Raw genomic sequence first — 25,862 nt, 5'->3', positions numbered from 1 at the left:
GGGTGGAAGAGGGTTTCAGATCCCCTGGAGCCGTTATGAGCCACCAGACTGGGTGTTGGGAACTGCTTGTGACCTCTACAAGAGCAGGGCAGGCCCATCTCTCCATTCTGCAAATGGGTACTCTTGATTTTCAGCAGCATATGTATGTGCCCGTAGATGTGCACTTTGGGGTATAGCTGACAGTGTGCAGGTGATTCTCCTTGGACTCCTATGGAACACTTGGTCTTAGAGCATCTGATTGGCATGGCCTGTGTTCTTTCTTTAGGAGTAGAGTGTGAGACTTGCCTTATCAGTGCTTTGAGGTCCAGCTGTTGCCAAGTATTCTTGTTTGAATAGCGATTTGGAACTTGAATATACGTGAGGTCAAGCAGAACCTCAGATCATTTTCTTTATTATCATCTCTTTCCTGGAATATCACCTCATCTATCCAGTTGCTGCCTTACCTTCTCCCTTTCTGTCTCCAAAGTGGTCACCATCCTAGCATCATGGATACAAAGGCCAACATGACCTTCTCTCCTTTGTGAGCACTGTCCATCTGTAGATAGGCAGGCAAGTGTTAGTGAAGCAACTTTGGAAGTTGGTGTTGGCAGGTATCTCCCAGATTGTTCCTTTTCTCCAGAGGGGGAGGGTATGACTGGGCTGATGGCCTTGGTGCTAAGTCAGGGACCCACTGGTCATACTCAGTGCTTCCCTTTCAACCTGTTCTGAATAAACTTTCCTGCAGAGGAATTTAGAAGGAATTGCAAAGAAAAACTCATACATAGCACTAAACCTCCACAGAAGAAATTCTGGAATTCATTCTTCGGTTTGTTTCTTTTCTTTCATGAAAGGGAGGCCCTGTCCGCCAAGCTCTGGAATTGGTTTGCTTCCTTCTCTTCAGAGAACTGCTTGGTGTGTTCTGCCTCTGAAAATCTGCTCTCTACTCTTAACAAGCAGCTGGGCCGGTTGAGTCTCAGAGCAAAAACTACAAAGCAGTGGCAGAGGCTGCAGAACAGATGCTGTTTGCGTAGAAGTACAAGACAAGCATGACATTCGCACAGTGGTTCGTCCTTTTCCAAGAGCTGGGTACTTTTCACTAAGTAATCTTTTGCTGCTTATTTCTCACAAATAGTTGCTTTTGCACAAGTGTGGCTGATTTCAGAGAAGGGTCCTTGGACATACACATGTGGTGTCATGTGGCAGCATTATAAGCAGCCCACATGCAGTGGTCACCGTGCTTGCTCATGCTCCTGGTAGCTTGTGTTTCAGAGCAGGGTGGATGAGCTGTGGCTTCAGTTGTAGTGCCTCAAAACTGTTCCTGTAGAGTTTTGCAGTCACTCAAGCCAGGCTGCTTTGTAGAGGTTGCCCCCTCAAGAAGACAGCAGCCAAGGTAGGTGGCTAGTATCTGTGCATTGCAGTTTCCAGGACAGCTGCACTTCATGTGGTTCACTTAAGAATAAAGAAATCAGCACAGAGAGACAATGACACGCTCAGCTGGCACCACCACTGGAGAGGTTCTGACTGGTTCTGGGTTTTCTAGTGTGAAAGTGAAGACCGAAGTTTTGTATTGGATTTGTACTTATATAAGAAACTAACAAGGTATTTCAAACTGATTTTGAAACTTACAAGCGTACCACACACACACACACTCACACACTACAAAGGAAACAAATCTGAGGAAACAATTACAGGTATTGAAAGTGGTCTTGCACTTACATGAAACTCTGTGTTGAGCATTTAGCTATGTTTGCTAACGTTTACTGCTGTTGATCTTGGTACTGCTTTGGCCGTCTCACTCCACTGTAGATAGGATTCTCTTCTCTGTGAAGTACTCCTTCAGTTGTGATTCTCTGGGTGGCCCCCTTCAACAATTTAAAGATGTTTTGTCTTTTCTGCTTTTAGAAATTAGTTCTTAGTCCAATTACTCTTTCTATCTCCTAGCTCCAGAAATGTGTTCAATATATTGTTCTCAGATAGAGGGCATCAGATACTAAGCTGATACGAACAGATACTACACTTGATTTTAACCAAAAGACCAAGAAATGATCCACTTACCCTTTCTCCTTCGCTTGTCTTGGCGTCATTTAGACATTTTCCCATGCTGATGCTCAGATACTTTATTGCAAAGTGTATAGAGTCGGTTTGTACTTGTTTGTACTACTTAGGTCATATGCTTTTTTAGTTTAACCATATTTCTGAATCCTAGAATATTCTCGTTATCATTATGCTGCTGTTTTGTTTTTAGTTTTACTTCAGAAATCATTCTAGTTTATACTGGGCTACCTTGTTCATTTATCCTTGGCATCATTTTCTTGTTTGTTTTCTCATTGATTTCTTTGCTTTTGTGCTGCATTCTGGTTATCTGGGTCTATAGTTTGGTTGTCTGTTTTTCTCTTTATCTATATTTAATTTGATCTTTTCAATTCTAGAAAATTTCATTTAAAAAAACCTTCATATTTAAAAGCATTTAAAGAACAGCTTAAAAACCATTTCTCCTTTTTCTAGGTTCTTTTCCTCCACTATAGCTTCTGCTTTTTAAGTTTTAAGTATATGATATGAATGTGGCTTTATAAGATTAACTTATTTAATAACTTCCTTCAAATGTAAATACTAACTTATTTTCATTTCCTTAAAATATTTGTAATTATTTTGCAATTCTTTCATTTTGTTTTGTTTACTAATTTCAGATTGTTTACTAATAACTGTTTCCACCATCGTTGGTGCTTTTAAATTTCCATTGAACTCCTAAGTAGGACACTCCTCTCTGAAGAGCCATTTTTCTGTTTTTAACCTTGGGCTCCAAGGTTTTCAGAACTATGCAAATACTGAATCTGGAGGCTGCCCCACACTGACACTGACACTGACTTGGGGGGCTCTCAGTCTCTCTGCAGGGACTCTTCCTCAAAACTCCAGTCTGCTTCCCTGGCCCTGTGAAGAGAATTCTCTAGGCCTCTTTTCCAGACCAGGCAGCCCATTAAAGTTCTGTCCTTACTGGGACCTCCCTTCCAGCTCAGTAAGGGCACGTTCATGGCTACATCTCCTGCCCACTAGATGCGAAGGTGACTTGGCTCTCAAGACCAGATGGATTTTGCTGTCTTACTTCGGCTTCCTGCCTTGTTTACTCTTCCTGGAAACTGACATCCCCTTTGTCTGGAGCTCAGTCTGGTTGTAATACTAGGTAGGACAAGATTTGATTCTGTCCTCTAGTTATCTACAAGATTCTGGAACTTTCAAGTTTTGATTGTATCTGAATGTTGTCCCACCCTACTTTGGACATGGCTAGAACCCATTTTCCAAATGTAAGGACGGGGTTGGCTGCTAGCAGCCTGTTCATTCAGATGCACAGGCACAGGTACAGGTTCCAGTTCTGTGGGATTCCACTTCTTCACCTTCCCTGCTGGCAGAGCTGATCTTGCTCTCCTCTGCATATCTGTGCAGATGAGGTTCTAGATCGGTCACGATCAAGTCACAGAGGTGCCTCTCTTCCCCACACGCTGTCTTCATACCCAGATAGTAAAGACTGATCTGTTTTGTTCAGGTGGAAGCTTAGATTAAATTTAGATTAAGGAAGCGCTGTTCCATTTTTGTTTAGTGTTGTTCCTGCAGCGTTTCCTTTCCTTGGCTCCTCTGCTTGTGGAGGAACTCGTACGTTGGCACACAGTGATCATTGGAGTTGCATGTTGAACAGTGGAAGTGAATCTGTCCTGAGAGCTGTAGCCCCAGAAGATGAGTTCCACGCCCTCTCCGGAGAGGTGGAAATGAGTGTCCTGCTTGTACTCTGGCAGCTGCCAAGCTGCCTGGAGCCTCCAGGCCGTGCCTCATAGGCTGTATGTGGACCAGCAGACAGCGAAGTGTTCTCTCCACCTTGGAGAGCAGTGTTGGACAGTGTGCGTTCGTGCTTGGGGAAAAGAGCACGGATTGCTTTTCTAAGTAGTCTCTTGTGCTGGTTGGTTTTCATCTAAAACTTTGCCCAAACCTGAGAAGTGGTCTTGGTATACCTGCTGGTGGAAGGGGCAGCAAGAGGACTTGGGCCTTGCTCCCACAGCCTGAGTTTCTGTCAGGCCACAAGCTGTGAGCATGTCCTTCATGCTCAGTAGCAGGGAGGGTGACATCCACAGGCAGTCTAGTTTGAACCTTTCGGTCCTTTAAGGTAAAGAGCAGCTTCATACCTATTTGGCAGATGTGGACGATGAGGTCAGCCTGGTCTTACTGTCCATAGGACATAAGGGAACGTGGGAGTGGATTCTGCCTTTTGTCCTTTGCAGGGCTGAGATTGGAACCCACAGCCTTGGCCTACTAGGCAAATGGTTTTACTCTTGAGCAACACTCTAGCCCCAGTCCTTCCAGGTGGTCATGGTCCCCACACACCACTGCCACAACCTCAGCTCCATCTACCACAGTTGTCATATGGAGCCCACAGGCTGAAATCCACATCCTGTCAGTGGCATTAGTATAGTTAACACCAGCCAAGTGCTTCTCCTGGCACTAGCTCTCTTTCGAAGATTAAAATAGAACACAATACAATGAGATCAATGTATTTTTAGAAGCTGAGTTTTGGTTCTATAAAATGGAATAATGCTGTACCTGAGTCAGGCCCAGCTTCAGGGAAGTTATGGTACATTGTACACAATGGAAATGTGCTGTTGGGGGTCCCATAGCTTGGATACCAGACTGCAGAGGATTCAGAAAAACTCCTTGACTGGGAGAGAGGTGTGGTGTAGGGTTCTTTACTTAAACAGCAAGGATGTGATTATCTTGAATGTGCTAGAGAGCTTGCATCAGAGATGCAAATGGAAGTGTGTGGAGCAGAACACAGGTTGCAGGCCTGTGTGTCCATAGCCTCCCAAAGAGTCTGGGAGGAGGGAAACTACAAATCGGAATGCTGTGATGTGTGTGTGGGTCCTTTTAAATATAACTGTATTTTGGAAATTTTCAGAAACTGATATAATTAAAATGAATTGAGCCGGGCATGGTGGCACACACCTTTAATCCCATCACTCGGGAGGCAGAAGCAGGTGGATCTCTGTGAGTTTGAGGCCAGCCTGGTCTACATAGTGAGTTCCAGACAAGCTGGGGCTACTGGAAGACCCTGTCTCAAAAAGGCTAATAAATAAATAAATAAATAAATAAACAAACAAACAAATAAATAATAGAAAACAAATGTGCTTTATGCTGATACTACAAAAATTAAGGAAAGTTAAAAATTTTGAAATCTTTAAGAGTTGACTTACATATTAGAACTCAAGAAAAACTGCTCCTTCCACATCACCCTCCCCACCAGGAGGAGCATGCAGAGGCAGGGCAGCACTGAGGGCCAGGCACTTGCCCAGGTCCTGGCATTTTTGCTGTGGATCTAACTTGTCCAGGTTCCTGTTGAAACTTGGACTGCACCGTGGGTTATAGGTACCTGGGGCAGGAGTCCTGTTCCCAGGTTTCCCATCTGGCCTGAGCATCTTGCTTGGGATAGATGATGTTATTGGCTCTCTGGTCTCACTGTGGACTTCTAATCCACTGTCTGCTTGAGTTTAATAGGTCAGTATTATCCTGAAGTCATCCTTCTGGTCAGAGCAGAGCACATGGGCAGACCCACCCAGGTGGCCTACAGGGAGAAAAACTCTTTCTAGTAATTTCCCCACGGGGAAGAGAGCTGAGTGTCACAACAGTCTACAGGAATCTCCTACGTGGATGGTTTAGGATAGGAGCTCTTGTGGTTCAACATCTCCAAATCCTTTACCAAGTTGAACTGCTGCAGACTTAGCCAGTAGTGGTCTCTAAGTAGCAGATCAGTAACCAGGACATGTGACACTGCAGGGGAAGGCAGGGTCCTCAGTTCCTTTGAGCCAGCAGGGGAAGGCAGGGTCCCCAGTCCCTTTGAGCCAGCAGGGGAAGGCAGGGTCCCCAGACCCTGATGGAATCTCTGCACATTTGTGCAGTCAGCTGCAGTACATTATTGTCTCCTGCTGTTTTCATCTGATTCGCTTGGGGTCTTGGTATCATCTTCTGGTGGAAGCCTGAGTGCTGGGAACAGAATGATGGTACCCATAGGCCTGGAGGGCAGGCTCTGCCTTCATCTACTCCTGATAATGATGGTTAGAGCTGTAAAATTCAAGTAGGCATTTCATTTAGCCAGAGGACCTCTGAATCCTCATGGGAATGCAAACAGCTGTTTCCTCTAGTACATGGTGTGACTGTGCTGCCATGGTCATTATGGAGACACGTGTTCAAGACATGGTGCAGGTCCAGGTCTTGCCTTCCAGACAAATGTAACATCCCGAGACAAGGGCCTTCCATGTGGGGAAGTCTCACAGAACACGCTGCAATAGGCAAGAAGTGAAAACCAAAATAAAGCAGCCGTCTCCAGCAGTGGGTCAGACTTACATATATGTGCATTGATTCCTGTGGGAGCCTGGGTGGGGTGCGTGTCATTCAGTATGCAGTGAGCCAGTGCTCTTCCTTCTGTAGCTCAGCTAAAGAAACGAGCACTGCTTTAGAAAGCCAGAGCTCAGCTCAGGTTGGGAGAAGCGGGTGAAACCGAAGCACATTGTGGGGAGTGTGAGATTTGAACATCTGACACAATTCCCGAACATTTGTCATGACAACTTAAGGAGGATTCAGAGTGTTTGCTCTTCAAAACACTGAGTGCGTCTCTAAGAATTGGCATACTCTACCATCTGATGACTTCTCCCTGTGAACCTGATGCCCTTGCCAGGCCTCTGCCTCTTGCACCTCTGGGAGTGGCATGACCTGGCCATGCCATGTGCGGGCCACCAGATGGTCCTAATGGATTATCTTTCAAAGTAGGTCCCAAGAGAGCACCCCTTCAACTCTCTCTCTCGCTGCCTTTGTCCTACCCCTGGGGCTCTACAAGAGCTCCTGTGCCCACTTTTGTCTTCAGTTCTGTGACCCAAGATTATATCCTACACAGCAGCTGAATCTATCTATGAGCCTCATGGTCCTCACTATGGCTCTGGGACGCATGGCTGCAGCTCCTGCCCCACTGGGTAGTTCCAGCCTGCTGTTCCCTCCTCCTGGGCCCTTTACATGGCTCTATCCGCGCAGTTCCAGCCTGCTGTTCCCTCCTCCTGGGCCCTTTACATGGCTCTATCCGCCTGTCCTTATGGTGCCTGCTCAGAGCAATCTCACTGAGATAGGCCCCTCGCACCCTTCTGTCTATAGTGGTAACAGACCTGTCTCCAGCACCGACACCATAGTCTGTTCACTGAACCTTCTGCCTATGGGAGTTTGGGGTGCCAGCACCCCATGTTCTGCAGACTGTATCCCACACGTCATGACTGCTGCTCAGTAACCAATCCAGGGAAACATGTTGAGTGAGCATGTGCACAGACTAGTTATGTGATGCGCCCTGTGCTCTACTCTGGTAGAGACTAGTGGGATAAGTGCTGCGTGACAAGCCAGTGTGGACCCTGGTCAGTACAAGCTGGGCTCACTTTCTGCCCCTTTAAGTTACGGTGTCAGTAACTGCCTGTTCATTTCTCTGGCAAGGACTTACCGAACTAATGTGAAGGAAATGTTAGACAAGTGCTTGACCCATAAAAGCACAAATAAGACCTGTTAGGTTCCTGAATCGAAGCAGATATTGTTCCATAAAGTTCCAAGAGCGTAAGTCTTGCAACCCAAAGTGCCTGTTGGCTATGGAGAAGGTGCACTTGGAACAGACATTGGCAGTGGGACCCCCACGGTCGAATCATCCCTAGGCACTTGCTCCCACTCCCTCAGCACCAGCCTTGCTCTAGTTCTTCAGCCATCCAAGCACTGTGTGTTCAGTAAGAAGGTGAGGAATGCTTTCTTATGGAAAAAGCCGAGCTCACAGGGCTTGGGGTGGGGAGGGGAGGGGAGGGGAGGCTTATACAGCTGGGTTTGTGCCCCTCCCTGCCTTGGCAGTCCAGCCACAGGGCAAGCTTGCCTCTGGTTTCCTCTGACAGCTGGGTAGGACTGTTGTTGTAGATTAGTAACTTATTTCTCTGAGCTGCTTATTAACATCAGCCTCCTGTCATTTAACCACAGACACCTTTTAGCTAATTTGTAATAGTCAGCAGTGTGGACAGTGTTTTGGAGGCAGGTTCATCCATAAAGTGGTTTTGGTTGCTGACTCATTTGTAAGGAGTCTTGTGTTCCCATCAGATGCCTTGGTGTGTATGGGGTGAGGAGCACCTGTCCCTCAGAGCCTGGAGTGAAGGAAGATAGAGAAGAGCAGGCCTAGTCTCTGGCTGGACTGAGCTCATGGGCTCCACTCTGTGTATCGGCTCACTCGCCAAATCAGTCCGTCTTGGATCCACAGATGATGAAGTCTAATGGAGGGTGGTTCTACTACGAGACTGACACAGCTGGGCTTGTCTGACCTCAAGCCCCATGGGACACAACGCTCCAGGTCAGGCCACCCTCTAAGGCTTCTTTAAAGTTGCTGTTTCAGAAAACAGAAGTCCACAGGAAAAAGAGAAGTAGCACCATTAACAGTCTCTGGTCTCACAGATGGGTGGCCACTGTCTAGAGTCGGGAAAGTGGGTTCTTCACCAGTGTACATCAGAGCTGAGGTTGTGTGTGTACTTGAGGTAACTGTTCCTGCCCCTTGCTCATACCTGACTGAAGGAAGCCTGTGCTGGAGCTGCGGTGAGCAGCTCAGGAATGTGGATATTGCCACATGATCCCACCATGTCCCTGCCGTGCATCACAAGTCTTACAGGCCCTGGGTAACCTATGTATCTCACATCTGAAGTTATTTTCCTCTCTTGCACTCCAAGTCTATAAAATAGCTTTGAAGTGATGCACCCAGTTCATCCCCTACACAGGGCAGATGGACATAATCTTGAGCACAGAGACAAGTGCTGTTTGCAGAGGCCGGCTAGGACATTTTCTCCTGATCTGTGAGCTCATTTGTAGACGTCTGATGGGGCCATGCTGTTCTCTGGGGCAGCATGGTGGGGGCTGGGATAGTCCCTGGAGAGGAGCCCAAGAGAGCTGCACAAAACTCCTACAAGACACTTGTCCCTGGCCAGGAGACGGCAGGCCTGGGCTGTGGCCAACCGTCTAGACAAAGGTGTTTTTTTCACAAGTTGCCTTGCACCCTCACTGTCACCCACCTCCAGTTCACTCAGTGCCAGGACCCAGTGGGGATGGCCGGGCTCGTTTTCCCTCTGGGCAGTACCTGCCTGTAGATTTGCTGTGTTCATGCACTCCCCCTTGGACATGCTGTGTGATCCTTATTTCTGGAGCTTTGGAGCTGTGTGGATTCTGTTTCTGCTTTTAATTTTCCCAGAGAAGAGTCCTGGGTGGCAGGTAGCTTCGGGTTCCTTATGGCCCAGGGCTGATCATGCCCCCTTTGCCTGCTCCTCGCTTGGTCTCCCAGCGTCTGGTCTGGGTAGAAGCCCTTGGCATATTCGTCCCAAGTCAGCTGACTGAGCCTGTCCTACAGAGAGAATGGTCCTGGGGAGTGTGCCTTGCTGGGGATTTGACAGAGCCACACGTGCTGTCTGTGCCAGGCAGGTGCCAGTGCTCCAAAGAACCATGCATAGCCAGACTGAGGGCCTGCCTGCCTGCCTGCCTGTCTGTCTGCCACTTCATGTGCTGGTGGGCCTGGGCTTCTATGTTGTGTTCTTTTCACGTTCCAGAGGTTCAGCACCTGCTTATAGATTGACCAGGAGCCAGGAATGTGCACTCACTGGCCAGCAAGGGATTTATGACACACCAAAGAGTATGGGAACATTAGTAGAGGACAAGCTAGATGGACTCACTGTGTGGGAGACGGGTGGCATGTTCGCATTCTCAGCAACTCAGGGAAGTCTTTTATTGTGAAAATTTTCAAACACGTAAAACGGGGGCTAGTTGGTACAGTGACCCCTGTTCCTCCCTTCTTTGAGGCCCTGAAGTTTTCTAGCATGCCTGCTTCACATACCCAGCCTCACAGCTGTGTCCTGAGCATTTCAGGCAAATTTCAGATGTCATCTCATTCCCACACTTCCGTTTTTTTAAAGCCTTTGGTGTGAAAATGATTGGTACCCAGTAGACATAGTACTTCAGATATTGAGTGCTGATGTCCAGCTGGGGCTATGCAGTCAGATCCTCTATCAGGTGCAGTCAGTGGCAGCAAGCGCAACTCCTATTCAGTTCGAAGATACAGGGCCAGCTGCCACTGCAGTGTGTTGAGGTTAGGCTATTTCATAGGCAAGAGCAGCTCATAAACCGAGCTCCTTGTCCTTCAGCCTGCACGTCCAACAGGTGCAGTCCCAGACACTCAGTGCAGAGTGATTCCTGAATATCTTCTGACATCCAAAGTATGTTCCACTTTTAATGGTTGTTGTAAATTCATTTTTCTGACACCTGTTCAAAACAGGATGCAAACATTGGGCCTGCCTGGCTCCTCTCCCCTTCCCTCTCCTGCTCCTCACCCCCCTTCTCTCCCCTCTAGTCCACTCCCATCTGATAAATAGAGCTAGTTTTGATTCTTTGGGGCAGACAGCAAGAACATTCATAGGTTGTCCTTGACATTGAATGCCTGCCTGATTACCCCAAAGGAGAGAGAGAGCTTAGAGAGAGATCTTCTTTCCTCCACTTTCATATTCTCTAATAAATACACATAAACTATGTTGGGCATGCCTGAGGAGTTCACAACACTTACTCATTAAAGTTTAATTCCTATTAATGGGCAGATGTAAGCTTTATTGTAGAACTTTGGTATTTCTCAATAACCTGTGTGGCAAGAAAAAGCGAACATAATGGATTGTAGTGCTCAAGGCTGTTAGTGAAACTCACCGAGGGAGGAGCTGAGCTTATTGGAGGCTGAGTCTGTGCCTGGTGTTAGCTAGACCTGGGATACTGACTTGCCTGGAAATAGGCTTCAGAGTAAAGGGACATGGGGGTTGGGGCACCTCAGCAGAGGAGGGCAGTGGGGTGTAGGTCCTGCTGGGGGATTCTGGGTGCTGGCCATTTCTGTCTGAGCCATGCATGGCAGACTGCTGAGCTCCTTCCATAAGTTAACTGACTGTATCATGATGTTGGTAGAATTCTACTAATGGTCACACAGGTCATGATGGCCTTACATTGGATCAAGGGGGGTGGCGTGCTGGCTGCGGAACTCTTAAGTAGTCCAGTGAAGTGACACTGATACTCACAGGGAGGAGGAGGTTTTTCCCTGAATGCTTGCCAAGCTGCTGGGGCTTACATGTTGGGGTGAAAAAGTCATATGGGTTTTTTTCTCGCCCACCTGCCAGTGTGGTGGAGGCCACAGACTGTTGTCCCCATGGCAGAAGGCGGGGAGGGGTCCTTCTATTTTTATTCAGGAAAAAGCAAGCCACATGCATTCCTCCTATCTTTGTATAGACAAAGCAAACAACTTTTCACCAGATAAGAGAAATACCTCTTTTCTTCGTTCTTGCTATAATCAGTTTTTCTTCCACCATGTGGATCCCAGGGATCAAACTCAGGCTTAGGGGCAGGTACCTTTACCTGATGAGCCGTCTTCCTGGCTCTAACCTATTTTCAAGAAGTGTTTCCCCTTACCTACTTCAAGAATACACACATACTTACACAGCCATACCAATATCATCCCTAAGTTAGGAATTGTGCCCTTGCATGAGACAGGTTTTAACTCAACATCAGCTCTGGGCCCCACAGCCTCACATCCCAGAGGCTCCCCTCACCTGTGTGTCACAGTTTCTTTCAGGGCCACATGATCCCTAGATGTTAAGTGACACTGGTGCCACCGTCCCTTGTGCAGCAAGCCAGTCTGTGACAGGGTAATGCCCTCTCAGCTTCCAGCATCTTGTCCCTGATACAAGCATCACAGTGAACAAGGGTGGATCTGACAGGCAACTTGGCACCAAGGAACTGGAAGTGGGTCCTTTCTTTGTGTGGGTTTGTAGCGCGTTCTCTTTTAGAGTTGAGCTCTCTGTGGGTTGGACAGGGAATACCTTCATCCTTGTTACTAGCTGACGTGCTACCGTCCATCCACGTAACCTCACGCAGATCCTAGAGGTGGATCTCTTGTTACCTTGCTTCAGAGATGTGCAGGAGTGTGAATCATAGCCTCTGCAGCTCAGGGTCATATTTGTGGGGCAGAGCCAGGCCCAGAACCATGTATGTACCTTGTGAGGCCTTGCACAACCTCTTGAGGCCCCCACAGTTGCACAGGCACCATCTGATCTGGTCCTATTGTACTTGTCCTACCCCTCAGGGCCCAGTAACTGCCACACTGCCTGTGGATGCTGCCCAGTCTACTGGAAGGGAGAGTTCATGTAACTTTTACAGGTATGGCCCAAAAAAGTGCCATTTCCCTAGAAGTTATGGGATGGATAAGGAATCAAAGGTGTACTTCAACAGTGGTGAAACATGCCTCAGTCATGTGGGCACCAGCTAGCCCAGCCCTTTGAAAAGGAAATAGGTCCTTCCAGAGCAGCATCAATCCCTCCCAGTGGCTCAGTCACCTCCTCAAGCCCCATACCTCACAGCATTGTTTACTTGGAGATCAGATTTCAACCTGAGTCTAGGGTGGACATGCTTAGGGCCATAGCAGTGCCCTTGATGTGATATGGTCGGAATGGCCATTGACCCACTGTCTTCCTCCCAAGTCTACTCTTGAGACTGCAGGGCATTCTGTAAATGACCTGATGTGTCCTGCCTAAAACTGCACGGGCCTTTAGAACCGAGGACAGCTCAGAAAAGCCCGAGGAGATCCTGGGTGGGGTCCTGGGACAGGCAAGGGCACTAGGAAACAAAAGTGATTCAAGCCTGGCTTTCATGAGTAGCTAACTGCCCACACAAGCCTTCCTCAAGGCGCTAACAAGGGAAGTGGGGCACAGAGTCCATGGAGGCCCTGGTCAATTTGAGATTCTTTGAACCCACGACTGCTGTAAAGGTTGTTTTTAAAGAAAGTGCAGTGGCCAGGAAGGCTGGCTGCTCTGCCTGCGGGAGGTGCTCTATTAACTGCATTGTGCCGGAAGCTTCCGTTGTCAGTTTACACATGTGGGAAGAGGAAACCTCAACTGGTAAATCTCCTCCATTGGATCGGTCTGTGGCCATGTCTGTGGGGCATCTTCTTGATTGTTGAGTGAGGCTGGAGGACCCAGCCCACTGTGGGTGGTGCCGTCCCTGGGCAGGTGGGCCTTGGTTGTAGAAGAAAGCAGGCCGAGCATAGGCCAGTTAGCAAAGCTCCTCCATGGCCCGTACTTCAGTTCTTGCCTCCTGGTTCCTGCTTGAGCTCCTGCCCTGCCTTCTCTCCATGAAGAACTGTACTGTAAGTTGAAATAAACCTTCCTATCCCAGGTTGTCTGTGATCAGTGTTTTCTCACAGCAGTAGACAGCACACTAGGACACATACTTCTGAAAATGGCTCCATGAGAATGGGAAGGCACTGTTTATTGTCACCCTAGTGCCAGCTCTCCATGTGTCAGTCTCCTACCAAGCAGCTTAGCATACTGCATACCTAATTTTCTTCATAATTAGGACAGCAGGTTGAGGTGCAACACTGAGTTGGGGAAATCTCAAAGACAAGACTCCAAAGTATGACCTCAGGTCCAGCGCCAAGGTAATAGCTCTTACCTTCTGCTCTTTTTCTGTTTCTCAAAACTCATTCCACCTGACCAAGTCTTTTTTCCCCAGGGGTGCACATTGTTGGCTATACACAAGAAAAAGGAATTTTATCGTATTTTTAGATGGAAAGGAGGAGTTACTTAGAAGTCTGGGTTGATGCTGAAAAGTTAAATAAAATTAAGCGACCATCTGATTTAAAACTGGGTCTTGGCAAATCAGAACTAAAAGGGAGCTTCCTCAACCCAGCAGTTACCTGTCAGAAACCTACAGCAGGCAATGTGTTACCAAAACAGTATTGCCAGTAAGACCAGAAATGAGGGGGAAGTCCTGGGCCACTGTTGTGTGCAGTGATGTGCTGTCAGCCCCCAGCCCAATGCTGGAAGGCAAGAAAGACACATAACACAATCCCAGGAAGGAAACAGTAGAGCTGCCATTCTCTGTGGAAACCTTCAGATAAGTGATCAGAAGAAATAGAGTTCAGCAAGATCACAAAGTAGCAGCGTATAAAGGTCAGCTGTGTTTGCATGTACCCCAAGTTCAAATTTAAGATACTTTAATGATTAAATTTTATTTTTTAACAGTATTTTAATATTATAATAGATATATCACATACCTGGTAAGAGATCTAAATAGTTTCAGACTTTGACACTGAATATTGTAAAGCATCTCTGAGAGACCTTAACGAGGTCGTGTAACAGATTTGTGGGGCTTGAATGCCCGGCAGAGTTAGGGCCTAAAGTTCTCTCCCTAGATTATATGCACAGGGTGGTCCCGGATTCAAACTGGGGTAGATGATTGTAGAATCCCTGTGAATGTGAATATGCAAGGGGACCGTACTGCTCCAGGTGATTCTGGAGACACTGTGTCCTCCTTTGTGGAATATGAAGTTAGACAGCCTATGGTGCACAGGACAGCATGACACTGAGTACCAGTGAGCAGACTGCATCGAGATGCCGGCTGCCGCACAGGATTCTCTGACTGGTGATGATGGATAGGATCTCTTGGCCATTCTCGTGAAAACACTAAAACCGTTATACCTCATGCATGTGCATGACGTGCATAGAAGGCACTGGGCCTGGCCAGCAGCCTTTTCCTAAATCTTAATTGTAGAGGTGGGCTAGCTTCTAGGTTCTGGGTGCTGCCCACTGTAGGATTTTAGACCAACCGCTCAGCCCTGCCAGCACCATGTCCCAAGAGTAGCACGGGGGTGAGGATAGATAGTTGGAAGTCTGGTTCCTCCAGCATAAGGAGGCTGAGATTCTGGTCTGAAGTACCCATGTGCATGTCTTACAAGGTGGATTCTGAAAGGCAGATAGTTGGCTCTCTTGTTCCCATGGATTGATGTCTAATGACAGCATTTCTTTAACCTGCCTCCTATAATCTCACATGGCCTCTGTCAGCACAAGTCAGCTGCTTGTGAACTGTATACTTGGAGCATGTGCTGTCAGGTGGCATCATAAGGACTGGATGGCCCTTCTCCTTGGGCTGTATATCGTGTCCTAGTGCCCTGAAATAATGAAAATGGCACCTGAGGGGCTGGAGAGAGAGCTCAGGGGTTAAGAATACATACGTTCTTACAGAGTACTCTTACAGAGTTTGCCTCCCAGCACCTTCATTGGGTGGCTCAAAACAGCCTGTAACTTCAGCTCCAAGTGACCCATTGCCCACTTTTGGACTCTGGGTACTTGGACTCACATATGCACAACAGCCCCAACAACACATACATACACATAATTAAAAATAAAAATTTTTAAAAAGAAAGTGGTAACTGAGAGCATACAGGCCACTGTCCTGTCCAATGAGTGTACACCTGTCTGATGAGCGTACACCTGTCTGGTGAGCATTCACCTGTCCAGTGAGCATATACCTGTCCAGTGAGTGTACACCAGTCCAATGAGTATACCAGATAGATGCATCAGTGGCAGAAGGTCAGGAACCACCCACAACAGGTACTGGTGAGAAGTGGCCCAAGCTCCCGGTGGTCTTCCACAGACAGACAGGATGCTCTGTAAGTTGAACTTCTCAGTTCCCATTCATTTCTGTTTACTTGGACAGGTACACCTTTACAAACCAGAGCATCTCCCAGGCACCAAGCACCCTTCCTGGCTGTGCCCACAGCTTATGTATTTCCTCCTGGGAGGAGGTGTTCTTTGCAGACATTAAAGGCTATGGTATGTTTAGATCTAGAGTCCAGTGCTCTTTCCCAGCCCTGGTGATGCCTGGGCCTTCTAGTGTAGCCTTGCTCTGTTCCCAGGACTTACCCAGCTGCCTCACATGTGTTTCTGAGGGTTTGCTTGAGGGACCGGGTCTGTCAGGGCCTCACTTGGACTGTTGCTGTCTGTGTATCCTGCAACACAGGTGGTGAAGGAAACTGCCTTCCTTGGTGGCACCTTTTTGTTTGCACGTCAGCAAGCAGCAGAGTGATCTGCAGGGCTCCCTTGTCAGTGATAGCAGGGTCTTCACAACTAGATTTGAGACCTCCAGAGGCCAACCACACCCAACTCAGTGTTTCCTACAGGTCAGACCCTAGAAACCTATGGCAGATGAGTTGCTGGGTAAGTCCTGAGAACAGAGCACAGTGGCACTAGAAGGTCCAGGTGTGACCACTGATGTGTCCAGGACTAAACAGCAGGGACCCAGGACTGTCGTCTTGAGCACCGGGCCAGCTAATGGAGAACTCTGAGCCTGCAGTGGAGACAGCGATTCCATCTGCAGCTGGAGACCTTCCTGTCTGCTCTCTCCTGGGCCAGTTTGCTCCAGCCATCATTCACTTCTGATGAGAGATGGCCTTGAGACTCCTGGGGCATTGCTTAATTCTGGAGCCCAGGGATCAGCATTTGGTTGGACCCCCCTGTCACTGTTGTCAGCTCTTTTGGGAACAGCAGGTCCTCTTTAGCTCCTTGGTTACAGCATGGCTTGCTAACCTTCCTGTGACAGGGCCAGTATCTACTTAAGCGTGAACAACTAACTGACTGGTTCAAGGATGAGCCCAGAGCCAGTAACACCTCTGAGCTACACTCTGCAGGTGACCCAATGAGGGACCCCTTGGGTTCCCTGTGTCTTTGCAGGTGACTTTGTTTGCAGAGTTGCAGGAGAGTTAGGAGCAGTGGTTATGGTGCCAGTCAGCCCTGGTCTCCCAGTCTCTCCGGTATAAAGAGCGCAGGATTTGACTTTTGGCCCGGCTCCTGCTACTGAACCCTTAAGTCCTTGGAATTCCTGAGCAATAGAAGGCTTTTGGTTATTCCTCATTTACTTATCCTTGGGCTAGTGAAGTGACTGGTCCCCAAGAGATTCCAGGGTTGGAGTGGCAATGATACCCACTGACCTGGGGTGTAGGGATGCGGGAGTAGAGGAGGGCTGGAGATTGACCCATAAGATCTCCACCAGTGATACTGGAATTACCTCCAGGTCAGTGAGTGAGGCAGATGTGTGGCCATGTTCTGGTTTCATGTCTTTATTTTATTTTTAATTTAATTTTATAAGTGTTTTGCCTGCATGTATATAAGTGCACTATGTGCATGCAATGTGGCAGAGGTCAGAAGAGAATGTCAAATCCCCTAGAACTGGAGTTACAGAGTTGTTAGCTGCCATGTGGAGGCCGGAAAACAAACCTAGGCCCTCTGCAAGACCAGCCAGTACCCCTAACCACGGAGCCAGTTCTCTAGACCCTCTAGTTCATTCCTGTTGCTGTGATAAAGCACCCTGACTTAGAACAATGCTTAGGAGAAAAGGTTTATTTGACTCACACAGTCACCTCAATGCCATGGGGATGGCGGCTTCTGTATCTGGGACCTTTCAGTTCAGGGTCCTGCACTTTTTCATCTGAATGTACATTTGTACCTTTAACAACAAACAAGGGTGTGGTCCATGGAAAGTGTTAAACCCTGTGTGTGCCATGTTTTTCCTGTCATGCATACCAGTAATGAACCTTAATTCACAAATGAAGCACATCCAGAGATTAACAACTAACACAGTAGAATATTCATCACAACATGCATACTTGAGAGTGATCTTATTCTTTTTAAAATGCTCTTAAAAATATTTTTATGTGTATGCGCGTCTTGCCTACATGTATGTAAGTGCACCGTGTCATGCAGTGTCCTCAGAGGTCAAAAGAGGGTATCAAATCCCCTGGAACTGGAGTAACATAACATTTGTTAGCCACCGTATGGGTGCTAGGAATCAAACCCTGGTCCTCTCATCACTCCAGCCCCAAGCGTGATCTTTTTCAGTACACCTTCGCATGAGGCACTTGCCCTCTGATGATGATGGTGAGACGGTACCAAAAGGAGCCTTTTCGGCTTCTCCTTGGCTGAATTGCTAGCTTGGCTGCGCTTGTGCTTTGTGGCCATTGCTAAGTAAGACTGAAGTTACTTGACACGAACTTTGCAGGACAACGACGGTTCGTCTGGTAACAAACAGCTGGTGAATAGCTAGTAACAGGCAAGTGGGCACATACCTAGTGTGGATATGCAGGATGGGGGTGGTTCATGTCTTGGGCGGGGTGGGGCAGGGGAGAGCTCAAGATTTCACCTGGTATTGCAGTGGCATGCAATTTAAGTCTTAAGTTGTTTGTTTCTAGAATATTCTATTTAATACATTAGACCTGAAGTTGATTATCTCTCTATGGTAGGGTCAGTGTGAACGCTAGGTAGATAGTGTCAGAGTTGACTCAGATGGTGTTACCCAGCTGATGACAGAGCTGATGTGTGTTAGTGTTACACACACCCTGTTCTAGGAAAAGCTGGGACCTGTTAGTTTGTCTGGCTTACATACAGAATCCATGTGATCTCATCATGGTATTGTTGTCTGGAATGCCAACTAATTTGTCTGCACAATGAACATCTTCCCAAAGGCTAAGTGACACGCCCCAACGAGAAGCCCGGAAACCCTGCACATGGGCCAGGGATTCAGTCAAACCACCCACTGACAAAGACACATGAGTGTAGAGACCATGTAGCTTAGACTTTAAGTCAACCACATAGAAAGGTGCTAGATCTAGCGGGAGTGTTTTGTTTTATATTTTACTTACTATTTTTAAATATGTGTATATTTCGTGCATGTATGTAAGTGTGTCTGTTGTGCAGTGCCTGTGGAGGTCAGAAGAGGGAGTCAAATGCCCTGGAACTGGAGTTATAGGTGATTGTTAGCCACCATGTGGGTGCTGGGCTGAGAATTCGGGTCCTCTGCAAGAGCAGCCAATGCATCTAACTGCTATGCCATCTCTCCAGTCCCCCAAAATGTTGTTACACATCGTGAGAGAGTCCTTAGGCCTTCAGAGCTCAGGGAGGACAGCAGTGGCTCACCCCCACACCCCAGACATGGTTGTTTCCATGCATGCTGGCTTGCTGCCCCACCACCACACTAACTGCCCCAGGGTTGGAGTGCCCTGGGCTGGTCTGCATCTAAACCTGGGGTTCTAGAGTTCTGTTCAGATGGATGTATAAAGTGGATATTGAGAGGTCAGGTGGAGGTCTCCTGGTGACACAGTGGGGGCAGGAAGCAGGAAGAACTATAGGAGACCCTCAGAACAAGGCTGTGACCCTGGGACCCTCAGGCTGTATGTGTTATTCCCAACATCCACTATTGACTTAGCCCCATTGGAAACCTGCAGCCAGGCCAGGTGCCTTTTGGGTTTCTAAAAATATTCATGGTAAGATCAGAATTAAAAAAAAGAAAAAACAAAAAAACTACCTTCTAGAACCTGTCACTATTCTCTACAGTGATCAGGGAGGATTGGTAGGGTAATTGTTTGGGCCTAGTGCCAAAGGATGTGGTAGCCATCTCCCAGTCTTCCTTATGACCCCTGGAACCTGGGCTGTCTTATCCCAGATAGGCCCAGTATCTTTTTTCTATCATGAAACCCCAAAGCTGTTAGAACCAGAATGGGGTCATGATTGGCAAGAAGAGGGTCGACCAGACACCCTAGTTTGATTCTCTGAGTCATACACATCAGCATTCCTACTCTGTCCCCTGTGACTCAGAAGCCCCCTGCACATTCCTATCTTCCTTGGGTCTCCTGGGCCATGACTTCTGTCCTTGGTTTGAATTCCTCCAAGGACACACAGGGTTTGGCTCCCCGGCTTGGCCTAATGTTATCTGTTTGTCCAACTTTGAAATCCTGTCTATGGGAGCTGTGTGACTGCCCTGTGATGTCACTGTGTTCTTCCTTAGTCATAAGTGACCACCAATGCAGGACTGCACCGATATGTATATCAGTGTGGGGCAGTTTATGTCATTACTCAAGCTGATTTTAAAGGAAAAGTGTGGTTTTATGAAGTTGTGTAGGTCTTCTTTCCTGTTTGGGAGAACACAGGTTATCTCAGTCAATCTGTGTCCAGCCTGTGTCAGACTTTGGTGATGGGTAGGCTCCAGTCTCATCCTTATATGAAATCAGAACAGCCAGATTGGTTTCTGAATATGATTTAAAACCAGGTTTAAAGGAATGACCGTGTGGTGTGCTCTCTGTTAGACCACTGGCGCTGGCAAGGCTCTCCCGGGCTGTGGTGAGCACCCAGTGCCCTGCTTCCTGCCTGCCTGCCCCAGCTGCTTTGCTTCTATCAGTGTGCGTTCCCTTGGTTGCTTTCTGAGTCTGTCTTAAATGCTTGTGGTCTCTGCAGAAAAGCCCACTTCTTATAAGCCTGGTGCAGACCAAACCCAAGTAAGCCATGGTAGCTCAGCCAGATGCCCTACGGCCAGAATCCCAGTTCAGCATATCTCAACTGGGGATTGTTTTGATTATTCTACAAAGGGCCTTTCATTTTTCTCTGGTAAATAAAAGCAATCTGTGATGGAATTGAAATCATCCGCCTTTAAAAGCAAGGGGGACTTGTGCATTCTGGTGCCATTCACTGCAAAGACTCCACTGAAACGTGCTGTTTCTGAAGCCAGTGTCTTCTCTGTCCCACAGATGGACTTTCTGGCCGAGACCAGCCAGTGGAGCTGCTGAATCCTGCCCGAGTGAACCACATGTCCAGCACAGGTAAGTTGACATACCATCTGTGCTTTGAGACCCTTCTTTATTGAGGGGGGTATGGTGGGAGGGGCAGAGTGGGCTATCCTTGGCTGGGAGTCCACTTACAGAAGTGGGCAGTGGCATCGTGCAGATTAAGTGGCAGAGAAATCCTGATCTTTCCTCCTGGGCCCTAAATGGTGTGTTTTTCTTGAAGTTACTGGGGACTTGTTTTATATGTAGCTCCAGGCCCTGGTCCAGTGCATGCCTCTGGCTCAGTGTGCCTGAGCTTGTAGCGGTCTAGCCTGGGGCCCAGAGCATGGCATCTCACACAGTTGTGTGCCCAGGCTCTATGGACCTGCCTCACAGCTGTGAGCAATTTGTCTGTTGCCTGTGGACTCTCAGTCTACCCAGTGTAAACTGATTCAAAGAGATTGGTGGTCTTTTAAGCATGCTTCTGTTCTTCAACAACAAAAAACCTCACTGATTGTGATTAGAAGGCTCTCATTCCACAGGTGATATTGCTAAATCTCAAACTTGAAATAGGGCCTGGAGGATGCAGCTTAGTTGGTAGAGTACTTGCCTAACATGCACAAGGCCTGCCCTGGTTCCATCCCTACCACACGTTAAAACTAGTACAGTGGTACCTACATGTAACCTGGAGGTGGAGGGCAGTAGGATCAGAAGGTCAGTGTTTGATTGATTGAGACAAAGAGAGATTGATATACTGTGTTAACTCGCATTGAAGTACTAGCTGGATGTGATGTTTTATGTCTGTAACCCCAACTACTCTGGAACTGAGGCAGGAGGATTGTGAATTCAGGGCCGGCCTGGGCAAACAAAATATCATTGTTTTAAAATTTTAAAAAAAGGTCTAGAGGGGTGTTTTTCAAGTCTATGGGTAATAGCAACTTTTTTTTCCTTTGCGTTTTCTTATAAAATGCCTCTTCCCATATGGAATCCTTCAGCGCATAAGCTGAAAACAGGCATCTCCTTCTTCTAGAACACAGGGCCTTCCTGTAGGCATGGGCCTAAGGGAAGTCTCATCCCTGCTCCACACACGTGCCATGACAGCAGTTCTGTCCCAAAGGCCCAGTCTGGGGCCTTTGCCCCACCACACTCTGTGGCAGTGCATCCACCATGCCCTCAGGGCCCACCGACCTGTCCTTGTCTTGCCCTCCCCGTCTCTTTTGGAAAGAAGCAGAAGCAAGTGTGAAGGAAGCCAAATGTTATGAAGATCCGCCTCTGCCAGCGATGCAGTCTGGGGCCAGTGAGTGCCGTTCTTGGCACAGAGCTCCAGTGGTCCCTTCGTTACCTTCTGAGAAGGTTCTCTAGCTGTGCCTGGTGCCTGCTCTGGGTCATCTTGCCCCCCTGCCAGGTGGCCTGACCCTAGGGTGCTGAGCACAGGTAAGAGCCCTAGATACTCCACGGACAAGCCTAATTTTTAAAGCTGACGTGTCTAAGTAGTCTTGCGTTTTATTTCCTCTCATGCAGTTTGTTGCAGTCACCTGGTTTACACTGACATAGTTTGGGCATTTTGAGATCGTTTCCTTGTGCTTGCCCACTGTGGAATGAGACGAGATTTTCTCAGATAGCCGGATGGGTTGCTAAAAGATGGTAACATCGTTTCCAAGCAAACTAGAAAAGGTGGGCTTCACGTTAGCTTTCTGCAGTGCACCTGACGCTTTGAGACTGGCTTGCTGCAGATAAAGATGGACGGTGGCTTTCAGTGCTGGCTGGCTGATCCACCTTCAGACTGCCGCTCTTGGCTGTGTGAATTAGGTTGCTCAGTACTTGGTTCTGTTTTCTCATTTCTTAGACAAAGATGATGATGTCTCCCTGCAGAGTTCTCACTAAGCTCAAATATGTGTGTCAGTGTTTTAGTAGTTCCTCCATAAATGTCTTTTAATGTCACATTAACTGGTGCAGAAGAAGGCGTGGGATGTAGCTGTGACGTGCCAGCTTAGGAACCGACTGTTTCCTTGCCCATCACCCTCATGTTCTCCCTTTGCTCCAGAGGTGGTATACTAGCAGGTGCCTCAGGAAATCGCTCTACCCATCTACCTCCTCGTAGCCAGGTCCCCTTGGCCAAATATAGCCTGTTTCCTAGTGTTTGTGGCCTGTTCTTGCTCTGTTGAAGCTAGAGAGTTCGCAGCATGATTTAAGCCTACATAGAAGCAGCACCATGAACAGCAGATGGGGGGACATGTCTTCACAGGGTGCAGGGCATCCATCATGGAGTCTGCATGCTGGTGTAAGCCCGAGAAGGAACTGGTGTTGAGGGCGTGCTTTTGAGCTCAGTTTTGGTCATTTTAACCAAATACAGAAATACCAAGGCTATGAAAGACCTTGAAAACAGATATGGAATATCTTTAGAGCTACATTTTTGTAATATGGGAGCAGAAACAGTTTGAGGTGTTTGTTTTTTTTTTAATGCCACTTTCAGTCTGTCCTGTACATTTCCTGACAGGTGACTTAATCTCACCTATTCTTTTGACATGACATGGGAGTGTGTTCCATTTGAATAGACATTCTTTCCCTTGAGTGGGAAGAGCCCAGACAGCCCTCCTTGCCACCTGTCATCTCATTTCTAGACCATTCCTTGTACATTCGTGAGCACAGGGAAATTCTGAAGGCCTTTTAGTTTGTAGCAAGCACTAGTTAGGGCCAGAAGCCGCCCTTGCAGCTCCCCTGTCGTCACCTGTTCCTTCGGTGCAGTGCTGAGCAGTGCTCAAACTGGAGTTTCCCTGGGGAGTTTAAGACTCACCTCCAACAAAGACTTGCCAAGCAGCAGCCCATCCAGACCTCTGCTCACTCCTGCCCCCACTCCTGCCCCCTTTGGCTCCTCAGAATGACTCTGCTTTGCTGTTGCGCTGGCTTTTCACTGCCAGGGGACAAGTTCCTGCTGACCTGTCTCCTCCCCTCCACTGCCCTGGGAACTCACCAGGCAGTTCCCCATTGGCTTTACTGCTTCTCCTTGTGTGAGTGACTGCCGTCCTTTCTATCCCATCCCAGTAGCTATGTGATAATGTCCCTAGCAGTAAGTGTCCCAAAGGAAGCAAACAGCCAGTGCAGGGAAACTTGACAGTCACATTGGGACTGAGAGTCTGGGGAAGTTTCTTAGTGGATGGAGCTAGCAGGGGCCAAGGGTTCCCAGGAGAGCGACCCTGCAGAGGGACCCAGGGGAGGAGCCAGGTGGAGACAGGGCACTTGATGGTGTCCCTTGTGCATTCCACACAAGGTGGGGTGTGAGGCAAAGCTACTGTCCTAGTGCCTGACTACCGTCTGGTCCACTGAAATGAATGGGTGTTTATAGGTCGGGGTGAAGAATTACGCATGGGCCCTTTGCTGTGTGATTGCTTCCTGCCTCCAATTTTTCCTTGAGGTGTGTCTTCCTTTTCCTCCGATTCGCTCTGGTGCCTGTTTCCTCCTAGGTTCTCTGTCTTAAGTGGTAGCAGTCTTGTTCGGTCTGAGCCCGATTGTCTGCTCATTTTAGGAGCGATGGGCTCCCAGAAATGGTTAGGGCTTGTCAGCATCCTGGCAAACACTGGCAGGTAGCACTCCGGACTTGCTCACCCCTTGCAGCCTCATTCTGGAATGGGTGCTGGGCACCAACATCTTGGGGCAGAAGACTAAAGCATTTTCACTACAGCCTGTGACCTCCACTTAGCTGGTTCTGTTCTGTGCGTCTTCTCTTCAGAAAGGGATCCCTGGCTTTTGCCAGTGGCACAGTAAAGGAACTGGTTACCTGGGCTCTTGGAGCAGATGATCAGGACTTCCTCGGCCTCCTTCCGGGTCCTGGCACCTGTCCTGTGCCTCAGAGCACTCAGCAGCAGAAGCCACACTGTGTTTCCCTTGGCAACTGGCCACTTCTTGGTGTGCATGCATGTGTTTGTGTGTGTGAGCGCACACGCGCATATGCTGCAGTTATATTTAGGCATGTGTTTGTGTGGGTGCATGTGTGTGTAGGTATACATGGGTGGAGGCCAAAGGTCAACCTTGTGTTGCTCAGTTTTCTGTGGCTACACCTTAGCCTTGCATAGTGTTTCCTGGTCCCAGCACTCAGCCTCCAGAGAGCCCAGTGCTGCCTTTGAGGGAGGGTCTTTTGGGGGCCATATCCTGTGCACCTAGTTGGACCCAACTCAGGTTTTTTGTTCTCAAGTGGTTCCCACACTGCCGTGGAACCAGAACCTAGGTTGGCAGATCGAAGGCTTCTTGATCAATGGGCTAAGTGTGTGGCTGGAGCAGATGGCAAAAACCAGGGCCCCGCAGGATTGGTGAAGAGCCCGAGGGCTGTCGGGCTAATGGCTTCTGTAAAGATCTCCTGAGCACTGTCCTTGGGTAGCCTGACTCTGTTTTACTCCCTCTTTGGCAGTCCGACCACACCCCTCCTATCTAATTTTCACCTGGCTGCACCTATTGGTTGACAGGAGGACACATGGGAAGTACAGATTCCAGAGAGGGCACTGCATCAGAAGGGCCCAGCAGCATCATTTATGCTGTTCAAGAACCCATTCCCTCCTTGAAGGTGCCCTGCCCCATGCTTGTCTCCTCATCCCTACTCCTCCTCCCCTCTGTTCATTTGGACATTCTTGCTCTCATTCAGCTCCTTTATTCTGTTCTTTTCTAACTTTTTAATATAAGCCGTTAAGGGCATACCTATTCCTGTGGGTGGCAGTCCAATGGTTTGTCATAAGTTCTGATTTGTGGTGCTTAATTTGTAAAATAGGTCATATCAATACTTTGTAAAATACTCATGTTTCTCAAGAGAGTTACTTTGAAACACACAGTATGGTCTATGAAATGATTTTGCCAGTAACCCTTTGGAACTGGTTTCTAGCTTATTATAGCATGTTAGAAGTTACTGAGCCTCTGGATTTGCAGACCACCTACCTCATGGTCTGTCTTTCTGAGACTTCGCTATGTGTCGGGAAGATTGTGTCCTCTGGTCACTTGCAGTCACGTATGTAGAGGTGAAGCGATCAGAGGCACCAGGTGTTGTGCGGAGCAATGGGGTAAGGAAGAGATCAGAGACTAGCTCTTTCACTCACTTGCTCGTTCCTGTGGTCGGGCCGCCTTGCTGCCAGGCATTGCCCTTGGTTCCTGGGATGTGTGCGTGGGTGACTGAAACAGAAATCCCTGTTCCTGTGGCATTGGGCTGTGCTGGGAAGGAGGGACAGTCAAGGCAGAATGTGATTATGGGGTGGATGAGAGAACCAGGATCTTACATGGGGTAGGTAGGGCTTCCCCCAAGAAGCCGACACAAATCCAGCAATAGTGGATGGTGGAAATGGTCAGGGTTCGAGGGACATATCCCAGGGAGATTGGCAGCTGGAGGTGCCAGGCTTTGCCAAGCACCTTGGTACCAGCTAGCAGGCAGGAGAGGTGG

General features: G+C 48.2%; 1 protein-coding gene and 1 non-coding gene across 10 annotated transcripts in view; one reads left to right on the top strand and one right to left on the bottom strand.

Annotated features, from left to right (window-relative positions):
• Hdac4 (histone deacetylase 4) overlaps positions 1 to 25,862 on the top strand; it is a 268,268-nt gene that overhangs the window by 116,538 nt on the left and 125,868 nt on the right. For all 9 annotated transcript variants that reach the window (XM_017797164.2, XM_029561632.1, XM_029561628.1 and 6 more), the window contains one exon: positions 20,432 to 20,503. In XM_017797164.2, the coding sequence (XP_017652653.1) occupies positions 20,432 to 20,503 (72 nt within the window). The remainder of the gene's footprint in view (positions 1 to 20,431; positions 20,504 to 25,862) is intronic.
• On the bottom strand, positions 1,838 to 2,026 carry LOC115069616. The gene has a single exon (XR_003848869.1). It is a non-coding gene; the product is annotated as a U2 spliceosomal RNA (small nuclear RNA).

The sequence above is a fragment of the Nannospalax galili genome, unplaced genomic scaffold (genome assembly GCF_000622305.1).
Source record: "Nannospalax galili isolate Female #2095 unplaced genomic scaffold, S.galili_v1.0 scaffold453, whole genome shotgun sequence".
Classification (NCBI taxonomy): Eukaryota; Metazoa; Chordata; class Mammalia; order Rodentia; family Spalacidae; genus Nannospalax; species Nannospalax galili.
This window is presented reverse-complemented; position numbering and strand designations above follow the sequence as displayed.